The 24,422-nt window shown below is 42.0% G+C and overlaps 1 protein-coding gene across 3 annotated transcripts in view; it reads left to right on the forward strand.

Moving 5' to 3' along the window:
• palm2akap2 (PALM2 and AKAP2 fusion) overlaps window positions 1–24,422 on the forward strand; it is a 72,297-nt gene that overhangs the window by 1,544 nt on the left and 46,331 nt on the right. For all 3 annotated transcript variants that reach the window (XM_023407259.2, XM_023407258.2, XM_023407260.2), the window contains exons 2-3: window positions 9,223–9,303; window positions 14,672–14,793. In XM_023407259.2, coding sequence (XP_023263027.1) covers window positions 9,223–9,303; window positions 14,672–14,793 — 203 coding nt within the window. The remainder of the gene's footprint in view (window positions 1–9,222; window positions 9,304–14,671; window positions 14,794–24,422) is intronic.

Genomic DNA, 24,422 nt, shown 5'->3' on the forward strand with positions numbered 1-24,422 from the left:
TGGGGGGGGGACAGCAGCAGCAGCAGATGGAGAAACTATTTTGGCCACGTTGAAACATGGCAGCCATACCAGGCTGCATGAACCAGTCAGGCACTTAAGTAAAGAAAGAGAGCGGAGGAAGTTCTCACGACATGAACAGAGAAAAACAAGCATTTCTGCCCCTTGCATCATTATTTCGTGTTTATTTGGTAAAACAATAGAAATTGACTGATTATGTTATCTTGTAAATGAGTTTGCGTTTGAGGCCAAGAAAAACGGAGACTTCAATCTGGGAAAGCTGCAGAAAATTCTGTTGGCAGCCGTGGTCAATTTTACCTAATCATTACAAAGAGTGCTCTATGTGGTCTAATTCTATCCTTAAGTATTATTAAACATCCTACTGTAAGTACCAAGAGCTTTGACACGGAATAAGGTCAGCCATTCAATACAAGTATCATTTAAGCCTGTTCGTCTCGTCCAAATGAGCATCTGTCTTGTCTCAGCTGAGTGTGTGTGTGTGTATGTGTGTGTGTGTGTGTGTGTGTGTGTGTGTGTGTGTGTGTGTGTGTGTGTGTACGTGTGTGTACGTGTGTGTGTGTGCACTATATCAAAGACAATAACAGCACTAATAGCTTTTAAGCCCTACCAGGCACTTAAATAGAGAAGGGTTAGCTACTATTACACTAATAGTACTAACAACCCTGTGAGGCAGCTAAGCACCCTGTAAAAGACAGACACAGACACCACCAAGCAATGCATGTCCACTGTAAATACAGACGCTGGACAATTTTTCCCAGAGCGTCTCAAGAGGGGAAGGGGGAAGGATTTTATAGCAACCTCTTCTGACGAGAGTTTTCTAATCTGGTGGTGGTTGCAGCAAAAAGCAAAAAGACCGTCACCAAACCATTTAAACGTGGAGACAGGTGATATCTGACGTTTTCAGTGAGCTTTACTGAACCCCTGCGGAGAGGCGCACAGTGCATATACACACACATTGACACGCTGTCTCCGGTCTGCAGCTGACATGCTAATGATTTCATCAATAATTGATACTCTGAGATTTCATTGTCATCACCATCAGTGTCTGACTTCATCAATACTTTAGCGGATCTCCTGCCAAATTGAAAGCTTCCTCTAAAATCAGAGCCAAGTGTTCCACCAGTCTTTTTCTTCGGCCGAGCCGCCTGAGCACACAGCTCCTCGGTCTGGGTCTGACGCTGATTTGGATTAACATGTGCTGTAATTTGGATCTAAAGCTTGGGCTCTTTGGCATGCTTTATCTTTTGAGACAGCACTAAAATCACTAAAAAAGGGAGCAGACAGCTGTCATTGTAATGTTCATTTACCGAAGCGACAGGTCTGTGTGCAGTATGGCTCATGAATAAAGCATGGCGCTAATGGCTGTGATTCGCCAGGCCTTTATTGTAGCAAGGACGGCATACCTATCTGCTCCATCACAGCAGCTGGAGTGAGACAGTGTAGAGAGAAATTACAGAATTTGACTCAGGACATTTGAGTCTTATTTAGAAATTGTTCAAAACACATTATAAAAGTAGTAGGGCTTTCAGAGAGCCCACAACTCCGTGAAGGCAATGTCAAACAACATTCACCAGACTTCAGAGAAGAAAATTCCAATTCATAGTTAATGATCTGAATCTGCCGCAAAATTCAATGGGTTCTTACCTGGCCCATACTCCATCCCTCCACCAAGTTCAGTCCAAATAGGTTCAATATTTATTGTGTAATCCTGACACAGTTGAAAACATAACCTCTTTGGCAGAGGAAATGATTTACTTTAAGTTTCAATTGTCATTATGTATGCTCTGACCAAAAAAAATAAAGTCTGATTATCTTGAAGGCAAGTCATGAATTTTAATACAGCTCTTAAGATGAGCTCATGATTTAAGAATGTATGTTTTAAGGTGTTCATGTACAACATTTTACAGCTATTCTGCTTGCCAGGTATCATCTACATTACTTTCTAAGTGGAAAAAATGTTTTAGCTAACATGGTTCTCTTTGGAGCTTCATCAGATGTAGTGCCATGCAAACTGGAAAAATGTGTTACTGATTGATTTATTATCTACATTCTACCTCGGAGCATTATCAATCACAACAAAGGCGAGGACATTTGCCAGTGTTTAATCTAAGAGTTGATTAGTCAATTGGCTCATTTGTCTGCCGCAAATACAAACAGGCAAAGATTCCCACAGTCTGATAGTGATTACGGCCTGTCAGATGCCAGCGGTGCTGGTTTCCGTGGTAACTAATTGGTCAGATTAGGGAATAGTTGTGATGTCATGTTGTTAAATCCAGACCTGTAATTGGTATATTATTAACATGTAATTATAGCAGTTGGATGGAGCGCAGCCTGGTGAGGGTTCCCCAAAAAAACTGATTATGCGTGTGTGTTTTTTTGTGTGTCTGTGTCTGTGTCTGTGTGTGTGTGTGTGTGTGTGTGTGCGTGCGTGTGTACGTGAGCACGTGCATATGTCCGAGTGTTTTTCTAAATGCGTGTGTGTTCACCAAAACTCTGAATGTGGTTTTAAGATCAGCCAATGAATGGTTAGTGTTTCATCTTCCTAATTAGCTGTTGCCTGTGTGGCCTGTCAACCACAAGCGGCATGGCAAAATGTGTGCGTGCGTGTCTGTATGTATGTGTGTGTATGTGTGTGTGATATGTTTACACAGATGACTTCAGCCCTTTGGACTCTTAGCTGCCCCCCCCAACACATATTCAAACACACACAAGGTCGCAGATTGTCTGGGGCCGAGTCTAAGGGGAATTAGGAAGTGGTGCTTGAGGATTGAGATGATGGTGGTGTGTGTGTGTGTGTGTGTGTGTGTGTGTGTGTGTGTGTGTGTGTGTGTGTGTGTGTGTGTGTGTTTCTCTGCCTGTGGGAAAGACAGAGAATGAGGAACTTATGGCTGCTAGCTCCAGGAACAAGACAGAGACTGTCAGGGACCGGAGTTTTTTGATATGTTATTGCAAAAAGATCTTCAGCTCAAAATCTAAATCCCTTTACCTATTGTCTCTCTTGCTGCCTTATGAAACAATTCTGCATGACTAATGTGCAGTTATGAATCACTTTATCTCCTGGATTGGACCACAGATTGATCTGTAGGTGAGCTCTGTGATGTAAGGAAGCTGGACGGTCTTCTGGATCCACTTTGTGATGTCTAACAGAGTGAGCCTGGCAGGGGGAAGGTGAGGGGGTCGCTGTAGCTAGACCTTGGCATACGCTGAGATTTGTGACTGTGGCATGCAGTGGAGGGCCGGGGGTAATGGGCTGCGTTAAGAGAGGTAAATAGTGTTGGGGGCTGGGCTGCCCGCAGGCGTGTGCAGTTTCAGCCTGTGAAGTTTGTTCTTAGATCGACATATTGGCAGCTCTTAACCCTCGAAAACAACATAGAAAATATTAATTGAGGTTGCGAAAATGTAGTCAAGTGTTTTCTCCCGGCTTTGCCCTACTGCTAATAACTTTAGCCTGTGATCACATTTTTAAAACACTTGCACCTTTTCCTGTTACTTACATTTTTCCACTGTGCTTACAGCATCACATCCAAGTCATGGGGCTCACACTGTGCCAATACAAAAGCAATTCACACATTTTGCATGTCATCAAGGAACGATGCAGTTCTTAGTTTCCCAGTAAATCATTTGTTACAGATTTGACTTTTTTCATTTGCTTTTATTTGCAGCAGTTTTATCTTAACTATGTAACTGTGATTAGCTAAACTGCTGCAAACTGTGTTGCAGAGCAACAAGAATATCTTAAAATAATCTCTGTAGGAGATTGTTTGTACCTGTGTCAGTTATTTGCTCACAATCTGACACATCTGACTAACGCACGGTTTTCACATGCTCTGTGTGAGTTGAGACATAACACAACTTTCCAGGCTTGTATAAGTGCAGCTACATCAGATCTTTCTCACCTATAGAACAGATGTTTATTAACATTAGATCTGAGAAGACAAAAGTGGTTGTCAGATTCCCCCCATCTGTTCCATTAAATTGGAAATACTGGCCATACAGTCAGCACGGAGGCACAGCTGTTCGTCAGTGATAAGTCACTGAATCACTGCGTCAGTTCCAGTGTATGTTAAGGTCTGACTGTCCGCATGTGATTGCTCAATAGGTCTACTGAATGAGTGCCTCAGGTTTTGGCAGAGTGGGTGTTGCAAACTACCAACAGAGCGGATTGGATCTTTGGATAGGTGGCCCAGGGAGGCTTAGTTTATGGACTTAAGCAGTTTATGGGGGTGGGGAGCGTGCTTGGGGCAAAGTCATTTTGAGGGGGAAGGGGTTGTGTGTGTGTGTGTGTGTGTGTGTGTGTGTGTGTGTGTGTGTGTGTGTGTGTGTGTGTGTGTGAGTGTTTGTCGGGAAGAAGGGGGTCTGGGGCACGCCAGGCATTACATGCCGGCTAAAATTAGCAGCAGCTGTCTTGGACCCACTGGACATTCTGGCGTGTTTGCATGTGTGTCTGTGTGTACATGCTTCTGTGTGCAAGTGGGGGTGATGTTAACTGAGACTAAGACATGAGACAGGAGAGGCTGGAATGCAGCTCTAGTGGGCACTGCTGGTTTTAAAATTATTTTCGTGACATCTGAGCTTAATTGGATAGTGAACAATGCAGAGTGACAGGACAGAGAAACACTTGGGAGGGCAGAGAGAGTGACATGCAGCAAAGGTCATTTTAGCAGCTACAGCTATGAATGCAACAGAATATTAGTCTCATTACTTACCTAATGGATGCACTCTGGGTTACTGATAGCAGCGCATCGCTTGTTGACTCCAGAAGCAGGCGTCGGGAGGAGTTAAAAAAACCCTTCCGTGTTTTGTTTCCCATGTTTTCTTCACCGTGTTTCTCTCCATTCAAATACAGAGATGTGCATGCTCTTGTCTCTCCTCGTGATGGACATGATGAGTATAGTCGCCACCTGCTGCCATCGCATGACAACGGCATGCAAGACATCTGAGCGATGTGCTAAGTTTGCATTTACCGACACCATCGCCGGCTAAGGAGTCACCAAGTTACAGCTTATGCACCTCTCTTCACCTACAGACTAACAAATTAGCATATACAAAAAACACTGATGGCAAAAAACACAGACCTGCAGGTGCTTACTACAATTAATTATTCTAATCTAGACAAAAAATGTTAAAAAATCCCTCAGCCTAAAGTAACATTTTAAAAATAGATTGTTTTGTGATAAGTATTGGCTCACGGTTTTGATAGTTTCGCCCACAGCAGAATCAGAACCATGACATTTAAGCCACAGGTCCAATTCAGTCTCTGTTCTCTAATGGTTCAGGTATGGCCGCTCGCTGAATGGAAGATGATCTTCACTGTGAGATGTCTCCGCTGGGTGTGTGTGTGTCGGCATGTGCAGAATGTGACTCATCCGATCCGTAGCCCACTTCTGTTCACAATCTAAGCATCAGCAGGACTTTGAATCTAACAGAGTTACATCACCGCTTTACTGCATTATAATCCTGTCTGTGTGACCTCCTGCTGGGTGTGTGTGCTTGTGTTGATGTGGAGCAGTAGTGCTGGATGTAAATTAAGTTCACAGTCAATCAACTTCGTACCTCTCCACTTATTCACACCAAAATGTTAATGTTTTCCGTTTTACTTCCTGGAAAATGGCCAGTATTTGGTTTTAAATGTGTACTATACATGTACGTATAACTACATGTAGTTAACCATCTTCTTCTTTGTTTTTAGACTCGACCTTTCCTTTCTATCAAACTTTCCTTACTTATATTCTGTTGGTTTACCTCCTGTATTTCTCTTTTTGAGGGCTGACAACATCATACAAATCTACTACAGGACACCACCCAAACACTGAAGGGTCACTTCTATTAGGGTTAGGAGTCACATCAGACATTGACTTTTACCCCCTTAAATTGAATCTTTTCTGGATGCTGAATACCACAGAAGAAGAATGAGAGTTCATTGTGCTGAACTGAAGTTTATAGGAACTGTAATTAGACGCTGTAAGTTTTGACCTCTTCTCCTCTGCCAAAAATCTTTAACCCTGTGGGATGAGAGGTTACTAAATTCTGTCCATGTGACTCGCGTTACAAACAAACCAGCAACAGTGTGACAAAGTAAGAGCCCATACTGAACACAGACTTCTGCATTAGTGTTCTGCTTCTTGGATGGTATCAGCGGTAGTGGGAAAAGTGATGCCTTCTGTAATAAAAAGCTTGAGCGGTAAGCCAAGTGGGGCCAAACACTCCAGTGAGTCAGAGTGTGGGAAGTCATGAGTGTGTCACCAAGAATGTCAACATATTTTCCTGAGGAGGAGGATGTTTTTTCAAGGAGAAAATGCAGCGAACAGAGCGCGGTGCAGGGTCTCTCTCCTATCAGGTCAACTGTACCAGAGCCGGGATTCATGTCATCTTTATTAACTTTTAATCCTGTCGTCTCAGACACTGACATTCCCTCCGGCTAATGAGCGCTCAGGGTCTGCTGTGAATGTTTGGACTGAGAAGTGTTAGTCAAACTTCTGAACTGATCACTCTTTCAGAGGAACTCTGTGACCCCAGGGAGCTGAGTAGCACACACTAAGACTCTTGGCACTGAACAGTCATCTAATGGTTGGAGTGTCGATGAGTTAGACTGTGTTCAGGTACACATTAGCACTACTACAGCAATGCGATGGATGCCGTCGTAGTGCTAATCTGGCAATTGTGCTCCTGCTAAAGGTTAATTGATGCCAAGACAGCGCACAGTGGGTTGTTGTCGCTGGAGGCAGGATCGTACAACTCTAGAAAGTTTTCACAGCAGCAATAATTGTCTTCTCCATCTCTGCACTTGTGAGATGAAAGGTGAAAGTGGAACAGCGCCGAAAAGTACACCGCAAGGTACAAGTACCTCAAGTGTACTGTACCTCTGTTTGGATGAGCAGCATTTGACTGGCCAATGCAGTGCAGGAGAATTAGAGCCAAAGTAAACTTTTTCTTTTTTTTGGGCCAAAATACCCTCCTTTTGTTTGGTTTTTTTTCCACCTCCTCTTTGCCCGCCCTCCCTTTGCACTGCCTCATGAAATGAATGAGGAGTCTGTGTTATTGGAGGAGTGTAATTTGCCACAGAGCTATTGTCAGTCCGACATGGCCTTCAGGCGAGGCCACTGATAATGTAAAGTAAAACAATATCTACAACACTTTAAACAGAGCATTGCTGTGGATGAATATGTCCGTTCTATACATTCTATTTCTGGAATGTGACAGAAAGCAAATGGTAACCAGACAGTCTTTGATGGGAGGATGTCAAGCATCTGTCTGTGTGTGTATGTGATTCAGCGCAGTCAAGGATTCTCCAGCAAAGAATACACGCAACTTATCTGTGTGTACACATTTGTGCCTCTGAGTGTATTTACCTTTGTGTGCTTCTGTGGATTTGCGCTGTATTTGTGCGCGCCCGTGTGTGTGTGTGTGTGTGTTTTGGCCATTCCTCGACCACATGTCCTAACACTCCCTGACATCTGGTGACCATACCTCTGCTCAGGCTCTCTGACTGTACTAAGCAAGCCATGGGAACTGCTGCTGTGTAGGTTGCTGCGGTGTATGTGTGTGTGTGTGTGTGTGTCTGTGTGTGTGATGCAAAGAGAGAGAGAGAGAGATAGAGAGAGAGAGAGAGAGATGACCTCAGGATCGGTGCAGATGTTTCCACAGCACTGTGTGCAACTTTGTGAGGATTTCTCCCAACAAACCTGATGAAGTGGAGTTGTTCTATCCAGTTCTGTCCTTGTTTTTCTTTACTTCTTTAAAAAAAGACAAGATCTCTGCACCAAAAGGTTTTGTCCGCTCACCACACACGACCAGTGCTATAATTTTCTGGTGAGGACAGTCTGTTCTGGTAGAAAGTGAAAACAACAATGTGCAGAAACGAAATGAATGCAGGTACTTCACAAATAGTGATTGTGCACAAATCCTTCAACCCAAACTTGATGATTTGTCCTTCAATTTTCACCTCTTATCCTCGAACAACTATTTTATTCTATTCTGTAATATTTTGATTCTGTGCCATTCATTACAGCCCCCTTCCTTTCTACTCTATATTCAGTTCCCTTTATTCTATTCCCTCGTCTCTCTTCACTCAGTTTTGCTCTCTTTGACACATTAATTCACATTTTTGGGGGTTTTTCCCTCATGGTTATATATTTAGCAAACAGGAAACGAATGTCCCAGAAATCCCCTCTCTGCTCCTGCTGAGAGAGAGAGAGAGAGAGAAAGAGAGAGAGAGAGAAGGGGAGAGAGATGAAGTCACATACACATCTTGTGCCCTTGAGCCCTAGACAGGGTTGTCGTGGGATCTGCTTTGTTTATATTCCCATGCATTTTCATGAAAGTAAATTCAAAGACAGTGCCTCCACATCGCCTCTCTACGTTCTGTATTTTTTGTCCTTCTCACTCTCCGCCCCAACCCCGGCCTCCGTCCGTCAGCCTCATTCATCTCCAACATGAAGTTAAGGACTGTTCTCCCCATCTCAGGTTCAACCTCAGTGCCATCTAGAGACTTCAAGGCCTAATCCCCGCTTTTTCGATAGCCTGTACACCCTAACCCCTTTCAACCCTCGATAAGCCCTGACCTCTGACCCCTCTATTACTTCACTTCCTTCCTGTGTGCACCCGGGGATAATTTTTCTCCCTGCCTCTCCAGAAGGAGAAGTTGAGTGGTACTTAAGTTGACAGCGTAGTGCAGATTTGCCGTTCTGCCGATAATTTTTATGTTTGGTCTTGATGTAGATATTTGTGTGGAGTTTGAGCCTGTTTACATCTGTTTACTTATAAAGTCCCACATTTGACCTCCGTAATGTTTAAACCATACACTGAGGAAAATCTTGATTCTATGATATCGCCCAACCAGTAGACTAAACAAGACTGTATCATTTTAATGGAGTTGGATGATATACTAATGTACATAAGAAGCTATTAAGTGTCTGCTCAATTGAATGAGTGAATATCTTAAATGCCCCGCAGGGATCTCGTCTTGCAGATAATAAAACTTTAAGTCAATACAACAGCAAGCGTTAATGCTCTCCTTTCCAATTAAAAAAATGATAATAATAATAATAATAATAATAATAATAATAATAATAATAATAATTAAACCCCTGACAGTATCAATCCACAGTAATGAAAACTTGACTTTTAAATGACCTGTTATGAGTGGATAATTAATTTTCATCTCCTGTTTCTTTTCTTCTTCTTCTTTTTTTTTTCGTCTCTCAGGAGAAGCGAAAACGGCAAGCTGAAATCGAAGACAAAAGAAGCCAGCTCGATGACCTGGTGCTACAGTTACAACATCTCAAGGTGGGTTTGCTTGCTTAGAAAACATTCTTGGTTGAGGAAAGAAAATAAGTATCCTAACAATATTCTGTATTGGTGAGAGGCAAGAAACTGCCATTTAGCCAGAGGAGGATGCTGGCCTGTATCTGACCCTGATCTCTGACCTCTCTGTGGAATTTTATCAATAAAATGCTTTCACAAAAATAAAAACCATGTCAGAAAAGCAGCGGCGCATAGTTTGTTGTGTAAGGTAATTGACCAGTTGTTTCCTCTGAGAACCAGCCTGCTCTCTGCTCTCTCTCACGCTGTTTAACAGACTTTTCCATTTCCTGTTGAGCTCTGACAACAACCACTCCGAGCTGAACTCTTAAAGAGAAGGTGTGGAGCTTTCGCTAGTCATCAAAATCCACCAAATAGCCAATTCTACCAAACTGTCAGAGGGAAAATTGACTATAACTTGAGGAGACCAGTCCATAGCAGATAACAGTGGTTAGGGTTAACTTGGCTCTGAAATCGTGGTGATGTTTACGTGCTCCCAGGCTCAGCTCAACGCCTCCTTTCTGAGAGGCTTGGATCATGCAGCACCAGAGGTCCTTATCAAATCTCTGGGCTCCAGTCTCCATTTCCTCTCCCAGGCCACTACGTCTCTGGAGATCAGACTACAAAGCCCGCTTCATGCTGCCTGGCTGTGTGGCACTCAGAGGTAATGGCCATTAAATGGGACTGTGTGACCAGATGCTGATTACATCTGGAGTTCAAGCCTGCTGGTGTTGTATGCAAGAAAACTAAACAGAGCAGCACACTGGCTCTGGAGATCAGATGAGGCTTGATTTATTTATTTTTTTTTAGTTGGAGCAAAGCAGTGACATCTTCAGGTTAGGATGCGTTGAGATATCGTTTGCTCTTTTTCATTTTTCCCTGAGGAGCATGGAAAATACACAGAATAGATGCAACTGGAATTAAACGGCTCTGCCAACCAGTCAAGTTGCAGTGTTTTGTGAGGTCACAGTGACCTTGACCTTTGAGCTTTGGCCACCAAATTCTAATCAATTCATCCTTGAGTCCAAGTGGACATTTATGCCAAAGAAGATAATGCCTCCAGTCAGTGCTGAGGCATGACAAGCAGAACCCCTGACATTTTTCATAATAAATGAAGGAGATTTTTCTGGCAGACTCTTGAGTTTGCGCTAACCACACACCAGGTTGGTGGCCTAGTGGTTAAGGCCTCGACCATGAACCATGACATCCCTGGTCCAGCAGGGCACCACTGTTGTCCACCACAATTTCCTGTCATCTCTCTACTTCCAGCGATCTATCTGTTCATCCATAAAAGCACAAAATCAAATCATTAAAAACTGGACTATTGCCTGAATTATTATCAGTCAATAGTCCAGAGTAATAAAAAAACAAAAAAACAGTCATTTATGTTTATGAAAAAGCTGCATGTCCTTAGTTATTATAACCGCTGGCTTCCCTGTGGGTTTCTGCAATGCGGCAGTGATTCAACAAAACAACACCGGCTAATAGTCCACAATGTAGTTCCTGCAGTAGACTGAAATGTCAGCAGTTAATGTCATGTGTAATTTGTTATAGTTATATTTTTCCATGCAGGTAGACCCAAAAATGAAAGGAAAAGAAATCAGACACTAGCAGGATGAAATGCAGCAGTACATTCTAGACACACACACACAACTAAACAATACAAAATGATAAAACTTTTCAGGTTCAAATTCATGCAGTGCTGGGTCAGTTACACTAAAGTGCCCAGTAAGACTGAAATTAGTTTTAATGTATTTCTTGGAGCTGGGCCCAGGCTGTAGAAATCCGGCCTCAAAGACTGAGATCAAACCCAGGTATAACAGTTGCGTGTCAGCTTAACCTTCATTAAGAACTGCACCACATTGACCATAATGCTTTAAAGGCAGAACGCACACTGTGCACATGGCTTTAATTAATGTCTCTCTTTTGTCCATATTTCCATAAGTGGGGTTTAAAATGCTGGAAAACACCAGTGTGTAGGATTCAAACTTACTTCATAAAAGATTCATTCATGCTAAGTGTGTGTAAAGGCTCTAATTAGAGGATGGAATGTATTTTTATTGCAAATATTAAAACTGGCCGCCATACATATTTGTAGCGTAATGGGTACACCCACACAGCCGTTTCCCTACCCACCAAGCATCTGTGCAGCATTTAGGACAGCAGGAGTTTTCAAACAATTCCCTTTGGAGGTGAAGCAACTATACTTCACGAATTATATAGTTACAACCATATAGATACTGAAATAGATCTCTTTTAGAATTCAACTCTTTTTTTTACCTATTTTTGTACAACATTTATTCATGTAAACGTTGTAAAAACGCGATGAGGAAACAGAAGTCAAACACTGTCAAAAGCAGAAGCTTTAGCACAGTGTATTTTAAGAGATGTCACATGGCATATCAGTGCTCAAAATGTATAGGATGTCTATATCTGGTTTGTGTCCACCTGACAGGGCTGGTCATGTGTTATCTGAACTGGTCCTAAGGTCAAGTGACCAGTTTTTCTTTGGTTGAAAGCTTTAAGATTTCTGCTCATATGACTGATGCCTGGAAGCTGTTCAGTTTTTTTTTTTGTTTTTTTTACTCACAATCTGTCAACAGTTTGTTTCCCCATTTACGCAGCACTTATTATTTGAACATCAAATCTATGTTTACTCGAAACACACTCTTGGCTTACCAAGTAGTAGTGGCTGGCAGTCATCATTAGGGGGACTGTCTATGTGTGTTTGGATTGGAGGCTTTTTCTGGAAAGAAGAAAACAGTCAGGCCTGTCCTGCTCAGCCAAAGGCAACAGCCCTGCACGCCGGGAGCTCTGAGATGGAAGTTAAGATGGAACGGACCGCTACCTGTCAGCCAGAGAGTGACTAACACATTCATCCGTGCACACGAGTAATCAAACACACATGCATGTACGTGTAAAAGCGGCAGAAGAAAACTGTTCAGGAAGGCACGCGAGCCTACTACGTTCAGGGTCAAGGCGAAGAACTATGTTTAGGAAAAAAAAGAAAGCAGGATTGAGTAGATTAAGAGAGATGAATGAGTGTAACACAGACACACACGCACACACACACACACACAGACACACACACACACACACACACTTGTAAAGCTTTCGTGTGAGCTTCATCATTGACTCCATTCATCATCTAACTTTTAACCCTCGCCTGAACTCAACTTAACTTCACCTTTAACCTTAAACTCAATATCTGACCTTAAACCAACAGTTACCTCAAGTCTTAAACGGTGCTTCATCTCCTATCGCTCACATACAATAACCCACACTGTTTGTAGCCCAGTGGTAGATCAAACAGTAAATATCTGATCACATAATTCAGGCAATGAATAAACAGCTGAAGCAATGTGTAAGCAGCTACTTGCGCTGTCCACAATGAATGAAGACAGTCTGTAGATGGAGCAGCTGTAACTTCACCAGCAGCACGTTCCATGTTTTAAATATACTGTAGCTCATTTGGTAGCCGGTTACAGTCACTGTCCCTGCGGCCGTTCAGCTGTTTATTTGTCCTCAGTTGCACTAACTTAGTTAAAACTGCCAACAGGAAATCTTAACAGCAAGGATGGGAAATCTAGCTGCGTTAGAGCTGATAGCTATATATGGCCTCGCAGACTTCAGAACCCGTCAGCTCAACATCTTCAGATTCAGTTATGAAAGTCACATTTCTGATCATGCACAGTCACTTGCGGAGGGTTCAACTTTTGAATCTTCTCATCACAACATGGTGCTCATGTGTGGATGCAGTGATCTGTCATCTCACCAAAGGGAAGATGTGACGGGGAACACTAACCCATGTAAAATACAAACATCCGTGATTGCATTAGATTTCAGGAAAAGCATCTTATTCGGGCGAGTTGACAAACAGGTCGCGCAACTTAAGAGACAGCTCCGGCTGACAACTCAGAATATGTGAAGTACGTGATGTATGAGGTTAATTTGGCTGTGTGGTTGTGCGGCAGCCAAACACACACACACACACACACACACACACACACACATAGACACACACACACACACACACAAACAAACAAATAGCCCAGTTGCCACATTCTGACAGCAGGTGGTAAAAAGCTTTGGAATCATTTCTGTGAGAGAGAGTGTGTGTGTGTGTGTGTGTGTGTGTGTGTGTGTGTGTGTGTGTGTGTGTGTGTGTGTAGGCACTCATACTGTTAATTGTCAGCTCTACGACCAAGAGCCGAGCAACAGTTTGACGGTAAACAGCCAAAGGTGAAGCTAAGTGTTCGCGCTCGACTCTGTTGTGGTAACAAAACAGAGCTCCAGACAGAGACGGACACATTAGCGGCATAAACACACAAGCTCTGGCATTCATCTTTAAAACATTTAAGGAGCCCAGCAGCCCGTTTATCAAGAGATGACTGGTGTTTTCACCCTGTGTGTTCAAATGTGTCTTGGAGACAAAGTTGCAGACAGATCTGCTTTAAAGACAGAAACAGAACAGAAACGGGGTAATCTCATTAGTTTTGTTAAAGATCAATGTGCAGAACGAAAAGGCTGCAGTTTGTGTGACTTATCAACATCAGAGTCACATGACAAGAGGAAAGAGATACTGGCTGATATTACACTTTATTCCTGTTGCGATGGACCGTTTGATGGCAGCTGGATAGCAGATCTACTTTCTTTTGGTCCCCCCTTTTTCTCATCACATGGCAATGAGATTATTAAAGAGCGTAACACTCGCATACAAGAATTTTCGCATATTGAAGTGTAGTTAAAGTATCCCAACTGAAAGCACAAGGCAGATTCATTGCAATTTAAGAAAAAATGAAATCAATTTGTTAAAGTTCAAATAAAATGCTCAGGAATAAAGAAAAACAGCCGTATTTCTCTTCTGCATGAGAAATCTTTTTCTTTTACGCAGATGTGCAGGTAACAAAATAACTGTATATCATAGTACTCCGGTTTGATTTACCTTGAGTAAAGAGTGTTTAACTATGAGAAACAGCTGAGTTTAGAGTTCAAAACTCGGTACATGTGCAGGTGTACATGTTTTTATTTATTTGTTGAAGCCGTGCTTGGCAGTCATCTCACAAATTAGTCTCGGTGTGAAGCTCCACTGGCTGTTAATAATTTCTAAAAATACTGCATCACAAAGTGGTTCAGAAAGTCGAGCTATTTGAAATGTTGCTGTATAGTCTGACTAATCTGACGAAGTAAAATTATTCCAAAACACGGTGAGAGTCCGTGCACAGACATGAGAGTGTTATCAATCTTCTCACAAGAAAATGATTGAGCAATTCCCCCGAAATGTCAAAACTATTCCTTTATCTCATGTTAAATGGGCCTGTAAGCACCTGACGTGTCCGTTTTCCCTCCTCAGTCCAAAGCCATGCGAGAGCGATGGCTCCTCCAGGGAATGGGTGTGGAGGAAGAGGAGGCACGGCGGAAACAGCTGGAACAGGATGAAGAACAAGGGAAGAGGCTGGAAGACATGATACATAGGTAAGGTACATTCACTAATGCAGTTTGGACTTTGTTTAGTCTCCGTGCAGTGTTGCACGTGTGTGTTGCAGTTGGTTGTAGGGTGTAATCCATTTACAGTACCAGCACGATCGGACTGATACTGACCAGATGCGAGCAGCAAGTTATCACATCTGTTTTTGTTAGCACACATCTGCTTTTCTTTTCCGCACTGTGTTTTTCAGTTTTGACTGAATTGAGATACTTCCTAAAATACCAAACATACCTTCTTCTACTTGGCTTTCTTTCCTTCCTTCCTTCCTTCCTTCCAGTCTTCTGTCCAGTCTTCAGTTCTGGCACAGATTTTTACATCCTACCCCACGTGCTCTTAAATGGAAATAGTAAACAACAATGTGACTGCGACCAGGTTTTTCCACCAATAAAAAAAAACATTTGATGCCACAAATCAAGAACTGGGACACTTTTAACTGCAAAGTGATGACATGTAGTAGATCGCTATATACTGCAGCTAAATCAACCTCTGAGAGCATCAACAATAGTATACTTCAGTTACATCAGCCATATTTAAAGCTGCAAACCAGAGTCCCAGTGCAGGGCTCAAATTTTGTGAGGCTACAAATGCAGCTCAACATAAACACACTGATACTGCACAGTGGTTAAAATGAACACACACACACACACACACACACACACACACATACACTGTAAGTTGAGAAGTGCTCTGGAATCCAGCAGCTCTGTAACCTTAGACCAAAATCTACATTTCTCTTACGCACTGATGTGAAAACAAATACCAAGAGCCACTGTATGGACTCAATACATAACTTCTCTAAAAGCAGATATGACAAGAGCTGACAAGGGAGGAATAACGAAAATCATAGATCACAAGGAGAAAAAACACGAGGGAGGCATTAGAGAAAATGAGAACTGGAGGGAGAGAAGAGGGAAACTCATAAAGCAGAGAGAGAAAGTTACAAGATATAACATGCAAGTGAACGCAGGTTGGAATTGTCAGAGGAAGAGAGTGATTCGATTCTGTGTGCACTTCCTGCGTTTGTGTCTCTGGGAGGAGCTTCCTGATTCCCATCAAGCATTGCTGTGAGATAGTCACTTATTCCCCATTGAAGTTGGGGCATGATGAGATCATCGACGCTATGAATAAAGTGCCAGGCACGTCCTTGCCAGCGTGATGCTTTGCTACAGTCATCCGTGAGTGTTTTCCGTTGGCAGGGTGTGAAAACTGGGCTGGGCGGCACCTTATTGTCTCTTGTGACACAAAACAAACACTTTAGGTTTAGAATCTTTTTTTAAAGGTGTTAAGGCGTGTTCTGAAGGGAAGATTTATCCAATTTGTGGTTGCAATTTCCTTGATGATTCATGCTTTGTGCACCACATTGAGCTTCCACCTGGAATGAAATGTACTATATAAAATAAGTTTAGCTCGTTTTGCTATTGCTACATAGCCAATGTTAGCATTAACAGCTGTTTACTTACCAGTAAAGGAGAAAAGTTGCGAGCTCAGCATCAAACGCTAATGCTGTCTATGTAGCAATAGCAAAACTTACAAATAGCTCCTAAAGTAATGAAAGAGAAAGAGAGATGCTGATATCGCCCTATAATTTATCCATCTACATGATCAGGATGCCCTTGAAAGTTCCTAAAACGCCTGGGGAATTAAAATTAAAGGGGTGAAAAAGAAACGCCTCTAAATAGGATTTTTTCCTCAGTGTATTTTGAGCAAGACAAATCGTGAGTACACAGCCTAAAGCAGTAGAAACGCTTGGCACCAGGTAGGGGAGAGTAGAAGGAAATCCAACTCCACATAAACTCCTGCATCAGGGAAAACTAATTATTTCAAATATTATTAGTGGAAAAATCTCAGTTGTGGAGTGGAAGATGGAGTGCTGGGAGTAAAGTTAAAACTAATCAGCCAACATGCATTGCAGATTTATTATTTCATACTTTGCGTATTTGAGCGATGGCAATCGGAGCACTCTCAGAAAATTAGGCTCGTGGAGAGGTTTTGGGTCGATTTGGCATCTGTGAGTCAAGCTTACGCTCCACCTCCTCATCTATCAAATCTCTGCATGAAAGACACTTTGTTAGCCAGCAGCTACTGTAACTTATCACCAGCTCTGAAATAACATCAACAGTCGCTGTGGTATAAACAGAACAGCAGTGAATGGTCAAAGAGAGAGCATTGTAGACTCAAAGTACAGTTGTGATTGTGGAGCTGCTTCGCGTGAATCACTTCATTCAGCTGCTGTTGAATAGACTTGTTGTCTGGTAGTCTGTTTCAAAGAGGAGACAGTGCAGTTTGCGGTTTTAATTACTTACAAAAGCAATTAAAACCACAAAGATAACTCTTTACTCTGCTACACTGTCATCTGTTTCAGGTCAGGTTTCACTTTTTTGTAGAGTTTAGAGGCTTTAGAGTGGAGCCAAATCCTGCTTTATTCAGCTCCTCAGTGTGTCAACAGACAGGAAGGAGAAAGCCAAAGCCTGAAATGAAATAGTCCCCTAGACCAGGGGTTCTCAAAGGGGGGGCGGGGGGGTCCCCTGGGGTACTTGAGGAGGTTCGTAGGGGTCTCCAGCAAAAAGGGGAATAATTAAATTTCACTATAATCCCATCCATAAGTAAGACAGTGACAGCATGTATGACTATGTTAGTCATGGGTTTCAAGCACTCTCTGCAATAAAACATCTAAAAGCAGAAATCTTATCGGATGGGGGATCCTGGGACAATATCTTGTCAAATGGGGGTCTGTGGTCCAATTTGTGTCACTTCCCTAGACAACTGTATGACAAGGAAGACCTGAATTAATCAATAAAACTCTGTTTGCACAAAAACAGTTAGTTTCAAAATCACAGTGACCGTCTTACTTTCCGAGTTTCTGTCTGAATCTAGAAGTCGGTGGTTGCTTTGTGATACAACGATCCCTTGTTTTGTTTTAGACACAATCCCAAGTAATGGCCTTTTTACGATGTAAGCCAGTCACATATATCTATCAGTCATTATCTTGACAACGAACCACACTCACTCTTCCATGTCATACCCTGAGCTTCTCTCTCCACAGGCCCAACTTCTAGTAAGGATCAGATAACCTGGCATTTTTCCTGCAGGTTTATACATAAGTAGGAGCAATGTTTTTCAGGCAATTACCATTGTGAACCAGGGTCTCAGATGTGTGCTGCAAATCGCTTTAAGAGGAGCTCAGCTGTCTGGGATTAAATTCTCGGGGCTTTTTTCGGGAAACAATCTTCTGGGTAACATAAAGTCACAGAGCATGTGTGTGGGAGTCTAAGGAGTGCCTTCAGTCACACAGATCCTACACTTGAAGACAAAATGATTTTACTAAGTTACAAATTGTCATTCATTTGGGTGTGATGGCATGCTGTGAAGACGAGAGATATTTCCATTTAGATGTTTTTCGACAGGACAGGACACTGATGGGCAGCGCATGCCCGTCTGTGCACGTGTATGTGTGTGCATGTGTGTGTGTGTGTGTGTGTGTGCGTGCATTTCAGGCAGAGGGTGTGGCATCTATATTTACACTCTGTGGGACAACATCCCAAAATATCCCATAACCCAGGCAACTGGAGTCTTTCCACTACTGATAGGGACGGAGGCAAATAGTTGGGACGAAAGTAGACTCTGCATTATCTGTGTGTGTGTGTGTGTGTGTGTGTGTGTGTGTGTGTGTGTATAAAGCTCTGAACACAACACCTACCTCCACCTATAAACATTTCTGAAATAGACTCCACTGTTTTGTAAGTAAAAGCACAGAAGCCCAGACGTCTTGTCCGTCCCACTTTTATGGCAGTTAGACTAATAACACAGGCACTAGCGAACACTTTAATGACAGAAAGTGACAAAGACAAAGCTGCGGCTCTTTCGCAGATACTCGTATCGTTTCATGCACTGGAGAACACATAAACAGGAGTGACAGACAGAGGAGGAACAGCTGTATCTGTTGATAGAGAGCAGATCTAGTGCAACTGAGCATTAACTGTATGAAGAAAATAAGCAAGAAAGGAAAACAGTCCTTTCATTTTATCCATACAATTATGCAAACCTAATGGAAAACATATTATCAAAAACAAAAAACAAAGAGGACAACAGCGGCGTCTTTGTGTGGTATTGTAAGCGCTGTTGACCTTAAACTGGAAATCATATAAAGTGGGGGTGAAGGAGGGTGGGGGGCAACAGTGCAATCTTTGTGCAGATTATTTCATACACATACTTAAGGTCATTCAGCCTGGAGAGCACAGGCATAGAAAGGGAAAAAAGAGATGGGAAATAGAGGCAGTTTGTGACAGAGCGATGAAGAAAGAGCAGCCATTGTGTGCAGGAGGAGATGCTAACTTTGCAGAGCCTGGAGAACAAACAGACAGAGGGAGACAGAATGAGAGAGTGCGGCGGCAGCAGTGGTAGTTTTACAGATATCCCTATCATTACATGCACAGGCTAAGTAAACATAGAGAGAGAGAGAGAGAGAGAGAGAGAGAGAGAGAGAGAGAGAGAGAGAGAGAGAGAGAGAGAGAGAGAGGGATACAGCGGGGCAATGTGGCACTGACCCGACCTGTGTCCACACTGTGCTGCTTTTGGATCATTGCTTGTTTCATAATGCACAGACAGCTCCATGCAGATGCCGCCATTGTAGGGGAGCAGTCTGTTTTTTGTCCCGCCACAGCGACAGGACAAGTTTCTCAACTCTTCACAGAAGTGTTTTGCAGAGTCTTCATTTTGTTTATTCAGGAATCAGAATGTTTTATTTTATGGAAAACATTTGAGGGAGCTTGATTATATTTTGCAGCAGTGATAAAAAAATTAAAAAAACTAGGCCGCTGCAGCAAGATGAAGACATGAATTTCCAAAGCTGTGTAGTTAACCTCTTTATGTATTATGTTGTTCATAACATACACTGCATGTATTTCACATGTAGTTAACCCCCAGTCAAGTTTTAATTATAGCAGTAGGAACTGTGAGCAGGTCTAAATATACAGTATGTAAGTTACTGATACACTCTGTCCCATACGTTCTGCTCTTATAATCGACCATATATCTTATATTAAAGGAATAGCTTGACATTTTGGGAAGTATGTTTATCAACTTTCTGGCTGAGAGTACAGTGAGAAGACTGATGCCAGCATGTTAGCTTAGCTTAGCATAAAGACTGGAAACAGGATGAAACAGCGAGCCTGGCTCTTTCCAGTGGTGAGAAAATCTGCTTTCCAGCGCCTCTAAAGCAAATTTGTTTAATTTGTACAGAAACCAAAGTGTAAAAACAAGATGCTCTGGTTTTATGGGGAGGGATTTTATGCTTCTTGGCCAGGCAGAGTTCTTGGAGTTTGGCTGGTTGCCTAGCAACCTCTAGGCTAACTTTTTCCCCCCATCTCCACTTTTCATGCTAAACTAAGCTAACCTGCTGCTGGCGGTTTAGCTCCATATTTCCTGCGCAGACATGAGAGTGGTGTCGATCTTCTCATCTAATTCTCGGCAGACAAACGAGCATATTTCACAAAATGTCAAACTATTCCTTTATTACCATCCTATTACTTTCCTTTGTTAGCAGCACATAGTTACGGGATCTCCCTTCTTTTCCTATGTGTGTGCTGACACTGTTATTCTTAATTTCCCTTGAGTCCTGCTCTGACCTTATTTCTACAGGGGATCAATAACTTTTCATCCTATCTCTTCTAACTATCAATCAATTACCAGACCAGAATACCTCTTAGTTACAATCTGTACTGACAAATGGAGTCTGTAAGATACATATGGACAAGCAGGAAGTCTGACTACAGCAAACTATACTTATTGCAACCAGCCCATTGAAGTGCCCTGGATCGTGTTACATAACGTTCTAAGAATATTTGTCTTCGCAGTGGCAGTATGAGAGCACATAGTTTTTAACTGAGCTAGAAAAGTGCAGTGCAGTTCAGCTGTGTACCGATAGAAAGTCTACCTGCCCTTGTTTCTGAGTTAATCAACATTTCAGAAACTTTTTTTTAGCTTGAACCAAATGCATGTGCAGTGGAAACAAACCGGAGACGACTAAACTGCTTCAAAGTCCAAAATTAGTCCCAGAACGCAGTGACAAAGTTCAGACCAGAGACCTTGTTAGGATTGACTGGACAACCACGTGTCACGTTGGACGTTTACTGTATCAGATCAAGTGCAGCCTCCTGTTTTCTTTTTGGTCTCAGTTTGAAACGTAGGTGCTCGGTTCATGTTTCCAGAAGTCATTAACATCGTACATTTGGTATCTATCCTGATGTCAAAACAAATCTTTTCAGGCAAAACAGGTTGTGTATACAGAGGAATGAGAAAGCACTGTACTCCGTCACGGCCGTTTGCTTGAACAAAACACAAATGTCTCATCATTCCCTCGGGACACTGGAGTGTTTATGATCTGGCTTTTATCCGTATAATCCCTGCTTTTGTGTTGAGTCTTCTCATTTAAGCCAGTTTAAATGAGACTGTCAAAAAAGACATGAACTAACACTAATTATTTTGGCTAAAGGACAGTGAATTGTTAAACCTTGAGTGTATTTAGTGTGCAGCTATTTCAGTTGTTTAATCAAGAGCGAACACCAAACATGGTGAAAGCTGGTGTTAGAGACTCTCTCTGTTTCATATCGTTGTAAACTGGATATCTTTGGATTCAGGATTGTTGGTCGACATCATGAGGACATAATCTTGAGCTCTCAGAAATTGCAACAGGCTTTTCTCACTTTTTTGGGACTTTTCATAAACTTAACTATCAAACTATTAAACATAACTAAGTAATCAAGTGGAAATAAAATATTATTTGAGAATACAGTCCTATATCTAAAGGACTGAGCTGGGATTCTGAGACAGTTCTTCTATCAATCAGAAAGTGGGATATATTGTTATTCAAACCCACTGACTGTGTGTCTAGTGAAGGGACATGGTGTTAATAACACATTCAAAGTGCTAGTTTACCTGCATAAGAGCACATAATAGCAGAGTTGAAACATAGCAAAGTGCTACTACTGCTGACCAACTACTCACATTTGTAGTTTTACTACTATTTGTTTAACACTTATTTGATCTTAAGTAAATTATAGCTTATGCAATGTTTTCTCACCACCACCTGTAATAAAGAGCTTTGGCTGTATAGATTAGTAACTGGGCCTGTCATTATGCCCACACCACAACCTGTAATTTGTCTTTGTGTAGACTTTAAACTCTAAACAATTGGGCAGATGATGAAGACCTTGGGCTGATATAAATAATGTATGTTTAGTTCTGTGTGTGAATTTTAGCCAAGGACTGTTAATCCCTCATGACAAAAGTAGGAAGCAACACAGAAGTGTATGAGTTACAGCCACTGTATCTGACTGTGTGAGCAGGGTATAAAAAAAGATCATAACTTGAGGCCAAATATAATGTGAGAAAGAGAAGTGGGGTGGGTAATGTACACTACGCCTACAACTCCTCTGAGTGATGTGAATTTAATTTGTTAAATGAACATGGGCGAACAGCAGATGCAGGTACAGCAGGTGCTCCTTATCTGCTTTTATGCTAATATATGTCACTCTTCACATCATGTTTGTGATCTGGAAAACAGAACAGCACAGGAAACAGGAAGAAGCAGAGTGTAAGGGACAGAGTGGAGATACATGATGCAGCTTTGATAAGCTGAAATGGAAAACAGAAATGTTAGTAAGGACTTTGATAGATAGAGGCGAATGTTACGTTTTATGTAACAACTGAAATATATATTTGTTATAAAATCATTACTTTAATGTGTAATGACACTGTCAATGGCTGCCTGAAATTGTGGAGTGTCCCTGCCTTTAGTCTGGTCTCCAGAAGGTGAAAGCCAGCTCTGTCAGATTGAGATCAGGTGATTGATTTGGTCAGTCGAGGACATTCTTCAGACTGAAAGGTTCTTTGGTTGCTTTGGCCGTATGTGTTGGAGCCTTGTCCTGCTGAATGATGAAATGTCATCCAGTGAGTTTTGATGAGCTGGGCTGGTGACTCATCTGAGAATATGGTCATGAAGTCTCCCCTTGATTGTTATACGCCCACATCCTGGAAAGCATTCTCCACTTGCTTTGTGGTCATAAAGGCTTTTTTTTTATTTTTTCATTCATCATCCGTAAGACGAACCCAGCTGATGAATTTGGGAAAGCAACTGTGTTTTATATCTCTCTGTTAGATTTTCTTATTATTATTATTCTTATCTTCTTCACTTTCATCGTCACCTCCTCATATTGACAGACAACTCCACATTAATCTAAATGGCATCTTACAACTCTGAGTCACGTGGGAGCTGTTTTATGCCTGAACTAATGCTGAACTGACACACAACTGGCTAAGAAATATTTCGTTGCCAAGCGTCCAATTACTTCTTAACCCAATTGAAGCATCTCACTCCGCTTCTTTCATTATCTCAAATTAAAGCTGACACTTTTACACACTCCGTTATTTCATTTAGCTTGAAGAACAAAAAATGTGTAACTGTTCAAATACTTACAGTCTGGACTGTAGATTATTTCATCCTCAAAACGTCAGGAGAAGAACTTTACCTAGAAAGCAACTTTGCTACATTCACACACAACACACACAGTAAAATGTTTAAAAACACTCTTCTTTATGGTGCGGTTAGACCGTCTTCCTCCATTATACCCTCAGTCTGTCATTGCTGTTGCTTTTGTCTGTCTCTGTATCACTGACAGACTTTGTGCACATGGACTCATGTTCATACACGCACACACACACACACACACACACACACACACACACACACACACACACACACACACACACACACATTCACCACACATTAAACCAGATGTCTGCTCCATCTCCTCCTCCTCCTCCTCCTCCTGTATGATGTGGAAAGCAGTTGCTGCCCACCCAGTTGTATCCATGGCGACTGTCCTGCGGTTGGTTGACAGGGCGGGACAGTGACATCACTGGTCTCTTTCAGGATTGCCACAGAGATAGCAACACAGCCAGACAAGGAAGTAAAAGAAAAGGCAAAGATAATGAGGAGAGGAAAGGAGGGACAGCATGAGGTCATGGCCCCATCTCAACACACACACAATACACACATCCGAAAGCCACATATCCTACTCTGCAACTAGGAAAACAAGTCTAGACTTCTTTGGTGTGTATTTATGATCCGTACAGCTGTTTATATACAGTATAAACAGTATAGTATAGTATATCTATATAGTTTATCTATATAGTATATCTGCTATTGATATTGTATGTTCTTGTATTTCAATAATGAACTAACTCAAATGTACTTAACGCATGCATTCCAGTGTTGTAACAGCATGACGGGTCATTTAAAAAGCAGTTGCATCATGTTACCTGTTCTCTGTCTGTGCTCACGGTTTGGTCATGTTTGAGGTTTGATCACTAGAGGGTGCCAGACACAAGCATGAGCAGTGTGTTAACCTTTCTCACTGTAAGAGGGTAGACGCAGTCAAAGATACACTAAATCTAAATCCAATCACGTAGTCTTCTAGTGCATGCTAACCCCAAGCCTTTAGAGGTTTTACAAAGCTTATGAAGGTCTGGATTTGTTGAGAAGCGTTGATCCACATTTGGAATCATTTTTAGGCTTTAGTTTCTTCAAGACTGCATTTTATCCTGTAATACAAATAGT

The sequence above is a fragment of the Seriola lalandi genome, unplaced genomic scaffold (assembly GCF_002814215.2).
Source record: "Seriola lalandi dorsalis isolate HSWRI2012SDOR001 ecotype SW California unplaced genomic scaffold, Sedor1 jcf7180002054332, whole genome shotgun sequence".
Taxonomy (NCBI): Eukaryota; Metazoa; Chordata; class Actinopteri; order Carangiformes; family Carangidae; genus Seriola; species Seriola lalandi.